This window comes from Galeopterus variegatus, unplaced genomic scaffold (assembly GCF_000696425.1).
Source record: "Galeopterus variegatus unplaced genomic scaffold, G_variegatus-3.0.2 Scaffold3018, whole genome shotgun sequence".
NCBI lineage: Eukaryota > Metazoa > Chordata > Mammalia > Dermoptera > Cynocephalidae > Galeopterus > Galeopterus variegatus.
The window spans coordinates 86,214-102,909 of record NW_007729129.1 but is presented as its reverse complement, the minus strand read 5'-3'; the positions used below and the strand labels follow the sequence as shown (position 1 = coordinate 102,909).

Genomic DNA, 16,696 nt, shown 5'->3' with positions numbered 1-16,696 from the left:
TATGAGAAAACAGGATCTCAGAGGGTTGGATGACTTTATGAAGGCCACTGTCCTAAGCTGGTATGCACATCCAGGCCCCCTTCGTCTTTTTCCTCTGTGAGCTTCTGGGCCCTAAAGTCCATCTCATTTCTCACTTCATCCTGGTCTCCCTTTCCTTCTTCTCCTTCTGCTCACAACCCCCAACTCTGCTTCTTTAAGGAATAGCAAGAGACTGCAGGGGTTCTATGCAGGTGAGCAGAGCTTAGTTCATTCCACGGAATAACAGAANATCCCTATATAGGATCCGAACCCGCGGCGGGAGTGCTGCTGCGCTCCCAGCTCCGCACTCTTCTGAGTGCACCACGGGCTCGGCCCGAGAACTTACATCTTGATGATAAAGAAAATGACTGTGAATACAGGAAGCCATATGCTAGTCAGAGGGGCAAGGGAAGGGGGGACTGGTGGATGGGGTGTGGGGTGGTAAATGCAGATACTTGAATTTCATTATTTTGTCCCTTGTGTGGCCTGTTTTCTAAATGATCCATTTTCTCTCTCTATTTTTATTTTTTATTTTTGAACACCAGCAAGTAATGCTGAAATTGTTCAGAAGACTAATACAATCACTTTGATGAACAAGCACATTAGAATGCAAGAGAAAAGAGCTGGTTGAAAGGAATATCAAGTACCCTTCAGCTGCAAATACTGTTCTTTGCTGCCCCTTAAAGGCCTTCATAATATACTAGCAACGAATGAGTCCAAAATGAATCCAAAAGGCCATTTCTCTGGACTTTTAACAATCCCCACATCTGGTCAGTTGTCATGTTAGCTGATGACAACAGCAAAACAGGCAGCGATAATGAGTCAGCATCATATAATTCAGCATATCTCTTTTAGAGATAAATTAAGGATAACAAAATTTATTGTTATTATACAGGAGGGGGAACCCTGATCATTATAAATATTGTAAGTTATTATTTAAATTTACACATATATTTATGAATTGGTTACTTAAAAGTGTATTAATTTACTATTATTTTACTAATTAAACTGAACATAATGGCTTCACATATGCAGTTTACTGTTTTCTTATTTAAATTTTGATATATATTTTGATATGTATTTTGATAGACAATTGATATATATTCTGAATTTCTCTAGAGTTCCATTCTACAATCAAGTTGCTTAATGATAAAACAAACAGATGCTTATGATTTTTAAGGCATCAGATTTCATCTTAGAAGCTGAAACTCGAAATGTGGTCTTTCCCCAATTGAATGCTACTTTTGATGGTGACGTTTGCATTTTACTTAATGAGAACAAAATGTTCCAATTTCTTATAAATTACCAGTTTGCCACCAAATTTTGCCTTACCAACAAATATTTATTAGTGTGCATTATTGCAATTCTTTCTTGAATATATAATAGGACTGTTGCATACTGGAAAGAATAGACAAAGCTAATAAAGAGTAACTTGTTTCAACTGAAAAAAAAATTGGGTGGCTTACTAATTTTTCTAGATAATCAAGAAATAATGCTAGATAGAAACTTTAAAGTATATCTATTTATACAAAATATATAATGTCGTTTCCTTTTGAGACTTCTGGTAGTTTTAATTTTAAACCTCAATTACCATTGTTTTAAGACTCAAGATAAATACTAGGGCAAGAAATTGAGTGGGAGTTATATCATTTCCAGGGCATACTCAGGGAGTTGCTTTTCTTTCCTTCTTCTTCTGAATACTTGATAAGACTTAACATTTGCTGCCTTTTTCTCCTGAAATCAACATACAGGAAAAATACGGTGAAAGGAAATGTGAATGAAACAGGCTATATTTTAAAATAATGAGAGATCATTAATAAAGACTCTATACACAACTGAATTTCCCTGAATATCTAAGAAACAGAACTCAACGTGAGAAAAGCACTTTTAATTCATATCCCACTGAATTGCTGATACTTACAAAAATTGAGAATAACTGTAGCCTTTTGCTTCCTGATTTGAGTTATTTACTTACATTTCAGTATAGATTGAAACTTTCCTATATCATTGCTATAGTATCATTTTGTAGTAAGCCTTATCTCGTCACAGCAATGGCCTACTATTTTTACTAAGAGGAAAACAAAATAAAACTGCTGTTTAGACTAGAGGTTTCTATTTTGGAGGGGTATTAGAAGGAAAAATAGACCAATGAAATGAATGACAGCAACAAAATATTCCCACAGAAATTTAGAGTCTTACCATTTGCTAAAATGCTTCACATACTCTGTGTGTGTAAGAGTGTGTGAGTGTGTGTGTGTGTTAAGAGGCAGGATTACACAGACTTACATGTATTATCTCTGGAGCTAGGAGGCTGCTGTTTGAATTTCACATCTACCTCTTTCTAGCTATGTAACCCTGAGCAAATCACTAAACCTCTGCATGTTTCAGCTTTCTCACCTGAAAAATAGGGATAATAATAGTGCCTACCCTAAAGCGTCAGTGCGAGGATTAAAACAAGTAAATTTATGCCCAGCAATTAGGACAGGACCTAGTATATGATGAGGACTGTGTAAGTGTTCCATGTGTTTGTTTATGTAATCAGGTTATTACCAAAGAAATTTGTTTTCTCAACTCTAAGACTGTTCCTCCAACCTGGTACAGAGGGAAGAAGTCAGTTGTCAATTATCAGTCCTTTTATATCTAATGATATTGTAGGGTGTTATTGGAAATACAGATCCTCAGGGAAAGGAATCGAGTCTCTCCCCTCACTATTGATTTAGGGGTAATGTTAAGAATAGCTTCTGTTGAATAATGTTTACTGTGTGCATAATACTAGTCTAAGCACTATGTATATTATCTCTTTTAGTTATTAAAACAACTCCCTGAGGTATATACATTTATTATTTCCACTTTAAGGTGGAGGAAATAAAATCTAGAAGAAATAAAATAATTTATAGAGTCACGTAGTCCAACTCCAGAGCTGATGCTCATAGCCACAACTCTGCACTGCCTCCTTTGTGTTGACTTTAGTCTTGTACAGAGTGATTTTACTGCAGGGAAAGTAACTGGCCACCTCTGAGGTCTTTCCTGAAACGATGATAGCCATTTTATAGCAATATGCAATGGAATGCCTAACCACCAGTACACCATGTTAGTCCATTCATGAGAGTTTGGATCTAGAAGCAGTGCCTGTCCTCATCTCAGACTTAGGGCTCAGCTATTTGCTCTCCTTGGCGACATGTTGCAGCTGTTTATGTCTCAGGGCCAGGGCAAGCTGGGGTGGGGGGGATTAGGGGGATCAGCAGGAACGGCTGGGAGTGTGGAGTGGTGGGTGTTCTGGCTGCTTTCCCTGCTTAAAGTACAAAAAAAAATTTTTTTATGGTTTCTGTCTGAAAAACCATGAAACAAAAAAATTTTTTTTTCTTTTGGCCTATCTGGTAACCTTAATACTCCTTCTTTAGAGGATGTATTAGGGTTTTCCAAAGAGACAAAACAAATAGGACATAGAAGATAGACAGACCGACAGACATAGAGATATATGAGAGGGGATTTGTTGGAAGAATGGACTCATGAAATTATGGAGGCTGAAAAGACAACAGGCTGTCTGCAAGCTGGAGACCCTGGGCTGCTAGTAGTGTGATTCAATACAAGCCAGGAAGCCTTAGAACCAGGAAAGCCAATGGTGTAACTATCAGCTCCAGGCTGAAGGCTTGAGAACCTGGGGGGACCTGTGGTATAAGTTTGTAGTCCCAAGGCAGGAGAGATCCTGGAGTTCTGACATCCAAGGGCAAGAGGAGAAGAGTGTCCCAGCTCCAGGAGAGAGAGAAAATCCTTTTCTGTCCTTTTTGCTCTATCTGGGCTTCCAGCTGATTGGAAGGTGCCCACCCACACACATCAAGGGCAGATCTCACCTGCTCAGTCCACTGACTCGCACGCCAATCTCTTCCGGAAACACCCTCACAGACATAACCAGAAGTAATGTGTATATATATATACAGTGTGTATATATATATATATACACACACGCACACACACACACACACATATTCTTAATGAAGGGAGGAAATACTCAATGACAATTACATTTCTCATTTCTGTAACTGGTCACATGGTCCTAGCTGGTATTTATAACTACCTTCTCCCTAAACCCATTCTGCATTCTCTTTCCCTTCAATGAGCACCTCCTGGTGGGATGACCCAAATCTTCATTCCTGAAGGGTCTGGGCCATAGATCCTGCCTGGATTGGGTTGTTTTAGTTTCCCATTGACCTTAATCACAGAACGTGGTAACACTAAAAGACACCCTAAGGGGTCTCCTGTATTCCAGACATACTCTTCCTCACCTCCATTGTGGAGTAGTGGTTCAATCTACCCTTGGTATTCTGGATCAGTCACCCCAGCCAACACAGTAACTCCCTTTCTAGCCTGTTGAGTCAGAGGCATGAGGAGCCCTAAGTGGCCTGGTGGCAGTCTTAACTTCCAGTTCAATTCACAGTTCCAGTTCACCACAGTGAAATCATTGTTTTGTCTCCTAATGGCAGCCTTCCTCCCTCTGGAACTAAGATCTCTAGGCTGGCAGAGCATAAAGTTGTGTGAACAGGAAGCAGAAATTTTGCTAGTGGGTCACTAGGGGTAATGGTGAGTGAGGGTCATTCACAAAGTACAGCAAGTCTGGGATAGATCAATGCCTGGATGGGCATTATGGCCTTCTGAATTTGGAAACTGCTTACCTACATCCCTCAGATAAAAATCAAATTTCCTAGTATATGGTATAGGTATCTGGGTCACCTTGTTGGACACTGAGTATGAATAATTTATACTACATAGGAATTGATTGTGTCTATTAGGATTTACTTTGACTCACAGATTTTTGTTTTCTTTCTTTTTTGACAGGTTCCTGGGCAGACCGATCACCACTACATGAAGCAGCAAGTNCAAGAAATAATGCTAGATAGAAACTTTAAAGTATATCTATTTATACAAAATATATAATGTCATTTCCTTTTGAGACTTCTGGTAGTTTTAATTTTAAACCTCAATTACCATTGTTTTAAGACTCAAGATAAATACTAGGGCAAGAAATTGAGTAGGAGTTATATCATTTCCAGGGCATACTCAGGGAGTTGCTTTTTTTTCCTTCTTCTTCTGAATACTTGATAAGACTTAATGTTTGCTGCCTTTTTCTCCTGAAATCAACATATAGAAAAAATACGGTGAAAGGAAATGTGAATGAAACAGGCTATATTTTTAAATAATGAGAGATCATTAATAAAGACTCTATACACAACTGAATTTCCCTGAATATCTAAGAAACAGAACCCAACGTGAGAAAAGCACTTTTAATTCATATCCCACTGAATTGCTGATACTTACAAATATTAAGAATAACTGGAGCCTTTTGCTTCCTGATTTGAGTTATTTACTTACATTTCAGTATAGATTGAAACTTTCCTATATCATTGCTATAGTATCATTTTGTAGTAAGCCTTATCTCGTCCCAGCAATGGCCTACTATTTTTACTAAGAGGAAAACAAAATAAAACTGCTGTTTAGACTAGAGGTTTCTATTTTGGAGGGGTACTAGAAGGAAAAATAGACCAATGAAATGAATGACAGCAACAAAATATTCCCACAGAAATTTAGAGTCTTACCATTTGCTAAAATGCTTCACATACTCTGTGTGTGTAAGAGTGTATGAGTGTGTGTGTGTGTTAAGAGGCAGGATTACACAGATTTACATGTATTATCTCTGGAGCTAGGAGGCTGCTGTTTGAATTTCACATCTACCTCTTTCTAGCTATGTAACCCTGAGCAAATCACTAAACCTTTGCACGTTTCAGCTTTCTCGCCTGAAAAATAGGGATAATAATTGTGCCTACCCTAAAGGTAATAATTGAAAAAAAAAAAAAGGGTCAGTGCGAGGATTAAAACAAGTAAATTTATGCCCAGCAATTAGGACAGGACCTAGTATATGATGAGGACTGTGTAAGTGTTCCATGTGTTTGTTTATGTAATGAGGTTATTACCAAAGAAATTTATTTTCTCACCTCTAAGACTGTTCCTCCAACCTGGTACAGAGGGAAGAAGTCAGTTGTCAATTATTAGTCCTTTTAAATGATATTGTAGGGTGTTATTGGAAATACAGATCCTCAGGGAAAGGAATCGAGTCTCTCCCCTCACTATTGATTTAGGGGTAATGTTAAGAATAGCTTCTGTTGAATAATGTTTACTGTGTGCATAATACTAGTCTAAGCACTATGTATATTATCTCTTTTAGTTATTAAAACAACTCCCTGAGGTATACACATTTATTATTTCCACTTTAAGGTGGAGGAAATAAAATCTAGAAGAAATAAAATAATTTATAGAGTCACGTAGTCCAACTCCAGAGCTGATGCTCATAGCCACAACTCTGCACTGCCTCCTTTGTGTTGACTTTAGTCTTGTACAGAGTGATTTTACTGCAGGGAAAGTAACTGGCCACCTCTGAGGTCTTTCCTGAAACGATGATAGCCATTTTATAGCAATATGCAATGGAATGCCTAACCACCAGTACACCATGTTAGTCCATTCATGAGAGTTTGGATCTAGTGCCTGTCCTCATCTCAGACTTAGGGCTCAGCTATTTGCTCTTCTTGGCGACATGTTGCAGCTGTTTATGTCTAGGGCCAGGGCAAGCTGGGGTGGGGGGGATTAGGGGGATCAGCAGGAATGGCTGGGAGTGTGGAGTGGTGGGTGTTCTGGCTGCTTTCCCTGCTTAAAGTACAAAAAAAATTTTTTTTATGGTTTCTGTCTGAAAAACCATGAAACAAAAAATTTTTTTTTTCTTTTGGCCTATCTGGTAACCTTAATACTCCTTCTTTAGAGGATGTATTAGGGTTTTCCAAAGAGACAAAACAAATAGGACATAGAAGATAGACAGACAGACCGACAGACATAGAGATATATGAGAGGGGATTTATTGGAAGAATGGACTCATGTAATTATGGAGGCTGAAAAGACAACAGGCTGTCTGCAAGCTGGAGACCCTGGGCTGCTAGTAGTGTGATTCAATACAAGCCAGGAAGCCTTAGAACCAGGAAAGCCAATGGTGTAACTATCAGCTCCAGGCTGAAGGCTTGAGAACCTGGGGGGACCTGTGGTATAAATTTGGAGTCCCAAGGCAGGAGATCCTGGAGTTCTGACATCCAAGGGCAGGAGAAGAGTGTCCCAGCTCCAGGAGAGAGAGGAAATCCTTTTCTGTCCTTTTTGATCTATCTGGGCTCCCAGCTGATTGGAGGGTACCCACCCACATCAAGGGCAGATCCCACCTGCTCAGTCCACTGACTCGCACGCCAATCTCTTCCGGAAACACCCTCACAGACATACCCAGAAGTAATGTTTTGTCAGTTCTCTAGGTATTCCTTAATCTAGTCAAGTTGACACCTATTAACCATCACAAGTCCACCCCTTGTCAATTTGGTACTGATATGCATAGCTTTCAGCCATACTTGATCTTCAGATAAGGACAATAACAGGTAATGGTCCTGCCTAACATGATACAACTACACTGCTCACAACCGAAAACACACTAATCCCTTCTCCAGAAGGGGAGGTAATGTCCTTGGTGATGTTTACTCATCTCCTGACATTTCATAATTCAAATACTATGATGTTAAAAATAACAACACTTAAATATGGATATAAAGTCAATACGTCTTAGGTTACATGATAAAGGAATAAGAGAGAAACAAAAAAAAGATATTTGCTTAATATATGTGTGTGTGTGTGTGTATATATATATATATATATATATATACACATACACACGCACACACATATTCTTAATGAAGGGAGGAAATACTCAATGACAATTACAGTTCTCATTTCTGTAACTGGTCACATGGTCCTAGCTGGTATTTATAACTACCTTCTCCCTAAACCCATTCTGTATTCTCTTTCCCTTCAATGAGCACCTCCTGGTGGGATGACCCAAATCTTCATTCCTGAAGGGTCTGGGCCATTCATAGATCCTGCCTGGATTGGGTTGTTTTAGTTTTCCATTGACCTTAATCACAGAACGTGGTAATACTAAAAGACACCCTAAGGGGTCTCCTGTATTCCAGACATACTCTTCCTCACCTCCATTGTGGAGCAGTGGTTCAATCTACCCTTGGTAGTCTGGATCAGTCACCCCAGCCAACACAGTAACTCCCTTTCTAGCCTGTTGAGTCAGAGGCATGAGGAGCCCTAAGCGGCCTGGTGGCAGTCTTAACTTCCAGTTCAATTCACAGTTCCAGTTCACCACAGTGAAATCATTGTTTTGTCTCCTGATGGCAGCCTTCCTCCCTCTGGAACTAAGATCTCTAGGCTGGCAGAGCATAAAGTTGTGTGAACAGGAAGCAGAAATTTTGCTAGTGGGTTACTAGGGGTAATGGTGAGTGAGGGTAATTCACAAGGTACAGCAAGTCTGGGATAGATCAATGCCTGGATGGGCATTATGGCCTTCTGAATTTGGAAACTGCTTACCTACATCCCTCAGACAAAAATCAAATTTCCTAGTATATGGTATAGGTATCTGGGTCACCTTGTTGGACATTGAGTATGAATAATTTATACTACATAGGAATTGATTGTGTCTATTAGGATTTACTTTGACTCACAGATTTTTGTTTTCTTTCTTTTTTGACAGGTTCCTGGGCAGACCGATCACCACTACATGAAGCAGCAAGTCAAGGTCGTCTTCTTGCTCTGAGAACATTATTATCACAGGTAAAATATTACATATAGCTTAAAATAGGCCCACTTCCCATGATCATAAAACATCATTAAAACAAATCAACTGAAAAATAATAAAATTGCTTAAACTTTGGGCCGGCCCCGTGGCGCACTCGGGAGAGTGTGGCGCTGGGAGCGCAGTGGTGCTCCTGCCATGGGTTCGGATCCTATATAGGGATGACCGGTGCGGTCACAGCGCTCACTGGCTGAGCGCGGTGTGGGCGACACCAAGCCAAGGGTTGCGATCCCCTTGCCGGTCACAAAAAAGACACACAAAAAAATTGCTTAAACTTTACTGCTGCCTTTTTATTTTAACGCATGTCAGGCAAATCAATAGTTTCTGATTTATCTTTGGGGCATCTTTATAAATATTTAGGTAAAATCTTATGTCTTAGTATTTCAGACTTCTCATACAGTATATGTGTTCATTGATAGACATTTAAGTAAGCAGTAATTGGATTTATGCATTATTTATTATGCTTAACTTTGTACAATGTATACAGCTAATTATAGACTTAGTTCAGTAGTAAAATATCCAAAAAGGGGTAATCAGACCAAATGCTGAAGTAATCCTTTTTATGTTATGGTAATCTCTAATCTGTTATGGAGAATTACCCATGAAATGACAGGGTGATCAGTTCTACACCTGCCTGCTCATCATACTCACCAAAGGAAAAAGGAAAAAGATTCCTTATTGAAATAGACAGTACTCTGGCTTGTGCCTGTGCATTTTTTTTTAAGCTTCCAGTATAATTCAAATGTACACCCAGACCTGGAAGTCACTGAACTAGTGTGTCCCAGTATTGAGGAGAATGGACTTTTCTCAGATGGCTATGAAGAAAGGAAGGGTCATGTTGCCCAGTTTAAGCAGCACTGCCTGAGACTCGGGAGACCCGGATCCTGGTCTTGCACTTAAAGTGAATCACAACTTATCAGAGCCTCCGTTTTCTCCTCCATAATATGAAGATGTAGAACGAGAAACTCCCTTAGGGCCTTCCATTTTATGACAGCCATGTGACTATTTTGTTTTGCTCATCACTTGATGGGAAAAAATACTTGTATAAAGGTTGGTAGTTTCTAAAGGATGATCCCTTAGAAAAGGCCATGCAGTTCTTTGAGAGGAGAGCAGTCTCAGGATTTCTCTCAATGTGTATCGCCTGTCCACCAATGGGCCAGACAAAAAGAGTGAGAGTCTGCCTCCAAAGCCTGGTGTGAAAGGGAACGGTCTTGCACTTAAAGTGAATCACAACTTATCAGAGCCTCCGTTTTCTCCTCCATAATATGAAGATGTAGAACGAGAAACTCCCTTAGGGCCTTCCATTTTATGACAGCCATGTGACTATTTTGTTTTGCTCATCACTTGATGGGAAAAAATACTTGTAAAAAGGTTGGTAGTTTCTAAAGGATGATCCCTTAGAAAAGGCCATGCAGTTCTTTGAGAGGAGAGCAGTCTCAGGATTTTTCTCAATGTGTATCGCCTGTCCACCAATGGGCCAGACAAAAAGAGTGGGAGTCTGCCTCCAAAGCCTGGTGTGAAAGGGAACGTCCACCTCCTCAGATGCTTCTGTCATCTGGTCAGCCTAGTGTGTGGCAGTTTGGGATTAGCTCTCCAAGTCTGACTGCTGGCTAGCCAACTCGAAATCTTTGAAACGATAATTAAAGGATCTCAAAAATTACCACTTGCTGGTGACAAGTTTTGGAGTGACTATTTTCTTGCCTTCATTTTAAGATTCTTCATATCCATTTTGGTATTACAGATTATGGTAATCTGCAGTATGTTATGAGAATTCAGCCTTGAAATTTTTCCTATTATAATGCTTAGTATGATTGTCAATAGACAATGAATTACCTAAGATACCAAGAAGATAAAGGAACTCGCATCCTAATAATATTTGATTATTTTAGTCTAATGTACAGATTATGGTAATCTGCAGTATGTTATGAGAATTCAGCCTTGAAATTTTTCCTATTATAGTGCTTAGTATGATTGTCAATAGACAATGAATTACCTAAGATATCAAGAAGATAAAGGAACTCGCATCCTAATAATATTTGATTATTTTAGTCTAATGTGAGTTTAATTGGAATACAATTTACAAGTGTTTACTTAGTTTTGATTGAATAATAATAAAATAAAATTTAACATTTTTATAGGCTGGGCATTGTATTAATAATTGCTTCACCTGCATCCTCTCATTTAATTCTCATAATAACCCTAAAATTTAGAAGTTAAGGTATTTGTCCAAATTAAAATGATTAGTGCATGATAGAGCCAGGCTTCAACTCCAAGTCTAAATGACCCCTACTCAGAACTCTTAAGCACTAGCATATAACTTAATCATACCTATGCAGAAATTTTCAAAACAGTTTACTACAGTTTATAGTATTTTCCCCCAGTCTGGATTGACCTATAATTTTATATTCCCAGTCAAAACTAGTAATCCAATTTATAAACAGTCTTTAGTTCTACAAAAAAATAAAATAAAGACCAAAAAAAAAAAAAAGAAAAGAAAAGAAAGCAAAATTTAAAGAAAACACGCCAGAACCTATTGAACAAAATACTTAAGGCATTATCAGGTCCAGGCAAGATAGTGCTACAATAATGGGGCCAAGAAGTTTTGACATCTGATTGACTCCGGTATTCGAACCTGCCATTTCTGCCAAACTCAAAACTGATTTGCCTGAGATTCTTTGATATTTAAAATACATTGGTCTCTAATGACACTTACAGAGATAATTTTATATTTTGCTCACCTTTTGAAATTATTTATGTCCTATTTAGGGTTATAATGTAAATGCAGTAACCATAGACCATGTCACCCCATTGCACGAAGCCTGCCTAGGAGATCACGTGGCATGTGCCAGAACTCTTCTGGAGGCAGGAGCTAATGTAAGTACCTTATAAAAACATTAACAATTTCACATCTACTGACTGAACCAAAGTTCTCATTTTGCTGTCTTTTCCTTCTTTCTCAATAGTTTTCAAAAATAGCAGGATAAAAATAAAGCTCTCAATTGCCTCAGCCTTCTCATTGTACTCTAGAAAGAATTTCCAGTCATTGTATAAATAGGTAGCATGCTGCATGTTAATATAAAATATTCTTTAGGGTATTTCCTGCTTTCATGACTCTAAATAGATGAACATCTTTATGCCTATAACATTTGTCTATCTTTTGGATGATTTTTCTTAGATAAATTCTCAAAAATAGAATTACCAATTTTACCAAGTTAAGCCAGCAAAGTATCTCCATCACAACTTCCACCACCATTACGTTTTTTCCTTCATTTTTTATCTTACCAAAAAGTACTTAATCATTGAATTAATTTTTGATACTGGAGTATGTATTTTTTCATCATTCTCATCAGTTATATGCCCATTCCTGTGAATTATCTGCCACATCCTATTTCTATTTATCTCTAGAAGTTTTAAAGCTTTTCTTATCGATGTGTCTGGGCTAAACATACTTTGTCATATTTACTGCCCACATTTTCCCACTTATTTCTGTTAGCAGTTCATATAACTTTTGAAAAAGCATAACTAAGTCAGTTAATCATGTATGATTTGGGGTTTGGTTTAGGTAAATGCAATCACGATAGATGGAGTGACTCCATTATTCAATGCATGCTCACAAGGCAGTGCAAGCTGTACGGAACTTCTCTTGGAATATGGTGCCAAAGCCCAGCTGGAGTCATGCCTTCCGTCTCCCATACATGAGGCCGCCAGTAAAGGTAACTTAGTTATGAGATTAAGTGACAAGGGGAGAAAGTTCCTTCAGTAATGTGCTGTTTTCTTTCAATGAACAACATTGCAGGGGGAAGTATGGGGTGAGCTGCATGTGGGGGAATGGGCATTAAGTAAAAATAAACTCATCTCTACTTCGTGTTGGCAGGACACCATGAATGTCTCGACCTATTGATATCTTGGGGCGTAGATGTTGACCAAGACATTCCTCATCTGGGAACGCCTCTCTATGTAGCTTGTATGTCACAGCAATTTCATTGCATCTGGAAGCTTCTTTATGCTGGTAATTTTCTTTAAAACATCTTCCGTTTTGTCCATACACACAAGCAATTATTTATTTCTCTAAATAAGCTTCTTTAGAAATAATATGTCATTGCTAAAAAGTCCCTATTGTAAGCATTCTCACATATAAGTATATAGCCAGTAAAAAAGAACCTCATTCTTGATAAGTCCACTTCAAAGTTCACAGTTGAATACATAATCTCTATCTTTTGCATACACAGCATTAGCAGACATTTGAGTATGTAACAGAATCTGAAAGCCCTACTTATAAAAGGCCATAAAATGGAGATCCTCGAGGTTGAATATAATGTAGCCAAGTATGCATATATCTGTGAACAAATCCATCAAAAGAAATCTCAGGGATAGTAACCGCTGGGGTAGTGTCATCTTCTACCAGCCATAAAAATTCTTGCACTTTCTCAGACTTAGTACTTTCTGTCCTGCTTATTTGAAAAGACTTTATGCCCCTTTTCAGTTACTTAACAAACCAGTTCCTCATGGTTCAGCTTCGGCCCCGAGAAACATTCCTAAACCTATTAAGATGATGGTGGTCTCTCTCACCATAGGACTGGGCGCTCCATGAACTATGCCTTTTTCTTTTCCTGTCATCTCTTTTCTCTAGCACAATACCTCCCTTTCATGTGGTAGATGCTTAAAATATATGTAAAGTGAGTAAATGGATTTCTGTGCTACTTATTGTTTATGACAGTCATTTGACCCCTGATGTATACTGACATATATTTTCAGTAACCCCATTATGTGTTACTTACATGATTTTAGCTAAGTTATAAACTTCCTGCAAGCAGGGTGCACATCTACTATTTCATTTCCTAGTAAGAGTCTTAGACATGAGTTCCATTGATAATCATGGACAGATTGCTGTTTTCTAGCTATGTTCTCCCATAAACTTAGTATAATAAAGTTTATGCTTAATCATCTAGTTTTTTTTTTTACTTTACTAAGAATATTATTCTTGCCAGCAAGCATTTTATATTGGGTTTAAAAAATATTGAAAATGTGCCATTAATAATTGTTAATTGATTGTTATCCTGTCCTCCCATAAAATTGATACAACTAACAAAGTTTATGTTTTATCTATGGAAATTTTGCTATGGAATATAATTTTTCCACTAAATATTTCATATTTGTTTTAAAAATATTGAAAACAATTACATTTATTGAAATTTGAAAGTAGCAGGAGAGCCATAAAGGAACTCTTAAGATATACTGCTTCTTAAAGACATCATTCATTTTATAGATAGTTTCAGAAACAGTTGAAAGGAACTTACGTATTTTTATTGGTAGATATTTCTTGGTGGTGTAACCATTTATGTCCTAGAAATGGGATTATTGTGTTTTATAATACTAAACAGTATTGAATGACCACCATGTGCCAGGCCTTGCATTAAGATAAAATAACTATGTAATAGGTATTTTAAAATGTAGAGCTGTCTTTTTTTAATGTAAGCATTTTTCAAAAACTCACTCTGCATGCAGATATCATCAATGTGCCTTTCCACTTAAGAGTCTCGATATCTTTATATATTTATTGCCTTAAACTACATGAGTGAGAAGTGGCAGGAAAATCTATATACATTTTATCTAAATAGCTCACATACATAGATGCATGAATTTTCCAAGAAACCAAAGAGCTCTATTGCCTTAAAATAAATGAAAAGAATAAGAGCAATAAGCTCTTGAATAATCCTAAGAGCTATCAGTCATGATGGAAATAAATATGAGCGAACTTAGTCATGCACTGTTTATAATATCAGCTAATATGACTACTTTTGGAATCATTTAAAAATTTTAAATTCTCTTTTTATTATGAGATCTTTGAAGAATACAGAGAAGTATTAGAGCACAACATAATAAAGGTGTGTACCCCCTCATCCAGATGTACGAAGTTTTAAGATTTTATATATGTATATGCATATATGAGGTGTATATATATGAAAGTACATATGTACATATATAAAGAAGTAACTTATTACAGATAGAGCTGAAGTCCCCTTTGCACCCTTCCTCAATTGCCTTCCGTTTCCTTTGCCCACCGAGGCAACTGACTTATCTAATAACTTTCGTTTGTATTTATCATCACATCCCATGTATCTATAGGTGCTGATGTACAGAAAGGCAAGTATTGGGATACTCCATTACATGCTGCTGCTCAACAATCCAGTGTGGAAATCATAAACTTACTGCTAGAATTTGGAGCAGATATCAATGCCAAAAATACAGAGCTTCTGCGACCTGTAGATGTAGCTAAGTCAAGCAGTGTGGAGGAAAGAATACTACTTCAACATGAAGGTAAGAAGAATACAGTGGATAAATAAATATATAAGTGAATAAGTAAATGTCATTTATTTCAAGTATACTTTTTAAAAATAAACAAAAGTATATTTGCCTGAAATAAATGAAATTGAAAATACAGTGGATAAATAAATATATAAGTGAATAAGTAAATGTCATTTATTTCAAGTATACTTTTAAAAAATAAACAAAAGTATATTTGCCTGAAATAAATGAAATTGAAAAATGTTTTGTTGGCATGGAAAGCAATAATGGTATAAAATTTGGAATACTTTTTGTGAAAGTAGTTTCTATCTATAAAGATTTCATGGTGATTTTAATTTTCTTTCTTCATCTTATCTAAACTTTCAAATTCCTTAGGTGCATGATACGTAGTTCTGATATAAAGTCTGCTAATTTATATTTGAAAACATACCACATTTTATAGGGCATGCACCTTCTATAACATGTTGTAGAACATAATCAGGGAATATTTTCACACTTAACACTTGTTCTAAAACAGACTTTCTTGAGCCTGGTCTAGAGATGATAATAAAATTTCCTTTAGCTTTAATATTAAAGCTAATTTGAGTGTACTAGTATAGTGATCACACTGTCCTAGTTTACTACAAAGCATCATAGTATTTTTCTATGTTTTTATTTCATGTTTCTTAACATTTAAAATTTATTTTTATTTTAATTAAATAATACTTTCATGTCTTCTTGTAGCCACCCCAAGCTCTCTTTGCCAACTTTGCCGACTCTGTATCCGAAATTACATAGGAAGACCAAGATTACACCTAATCCCTCAGCTGCAGCTGCCGACATTACTGCAGAATTTCTTACAATATCGATAAAAGTAAAATAATTCTAAATACTTTGAAAATCAAAAATCTGTTTCATTTGCATAATGAATATTTCATATTAAAATATGCTAAAGATAGGGTAAAAGCGATTATGAGATTTCCCAGGGAAGCAGTGAAATATCAATTTTCATTTTAAGTGTACTACTTACTACTATTATTGTTTCATGCGTATTTAATGTCTGTGGATTATAGTATATTTTTAATATCTATATATTATAGGTATTAACTATTCCAATATATCCTCTTATTAATTTAAGAAAAAAAGTGAGAAATCCTCCATTTTATTTCTTTTTCTTAGAATGAAAAAAATGAACTCTCACTAAAATTATTTATATTATATTGTACTTAAAACACTTATATTCTTCAAATAGTGGGCTAACTTAAATTTTGGCTACTGTTATCTATTGGTTTTTAATATTGACATAAAATATGAGTACAGTTTAAAAAGAGCAACATAGCTTTTGAAATAAAAATAACTCTCATTCAGAAAATCCACTATGTTGAACATACATGTGTCATTATAATGGACAATTCATAAAGAAAAATAAATTGCCCCCCTCCTTGCAAAGAACTCACAAATCACTTCTCCACAGTAAATGGACCTGTTACAGAAACTGGTAGGACTAAAAGTCAGCACTGCCTTCTCACCCAGAGATATCTTAACGTTTTGGATATTATACACTTGCTAAGGCTATTTTAAGATCTCCTTCTCAAGAGTAACCTCTTAAGGTCTCTCTTCAGTGCTTTTATATATATTACTCCAGCTTTCTTTCATTTGAGAAATTGTCAGTAGATAGTG

The 16,696-nt window shown here is 36.7% G+C and overlaps 1 protein-coding gene across 2 annotated transcripts in view; it reads left to right on the top strand.

The window, feature by feature from the left end:
• Window positions 1–16,378, top strand: part of ASB5 (ankyrin repeat and SOCS box containing 5) — a 52,105-nt gene extending 35,727 nt beyond the window's left edge. The window contains exons 2-7 of one of the 2 annotated variants that reach the window (XM_008583735.1): window positions 8,630–8,709; window positions 11,498–11,605; window positions 12,294–12,444; window positions 12,606–12,740; window positions 14,858–15,049; window positions 15,761–16,378. In XM_008583735.1, the coding sequence (XP_008581957.1) occupies window positions 8,630–8,709; window positions 11,498–11,605; window positions 12,294–12,444; window positions 12,606–12,740; window positions 14,858–15,049; window positions 15,761–15,888 (794 nt within the window). In that variant the 3' untranslated portion in view covers window positions 15,889–16,378. The remainder of the gene's footprint in view (window positions 1–8,629; window positions 8,710–11,497; window positions 11,606–12,293; window positions 12,445–12,605; window positions 12,741–14,857; window positions 15,050–15,760) is intronic. The other variant, XM_008583734.1, reaches the window with a different exon arrangement.
• The last annotated feature ends 318 nt before the right edge of the window (window positions 16,379–16,696 follow it).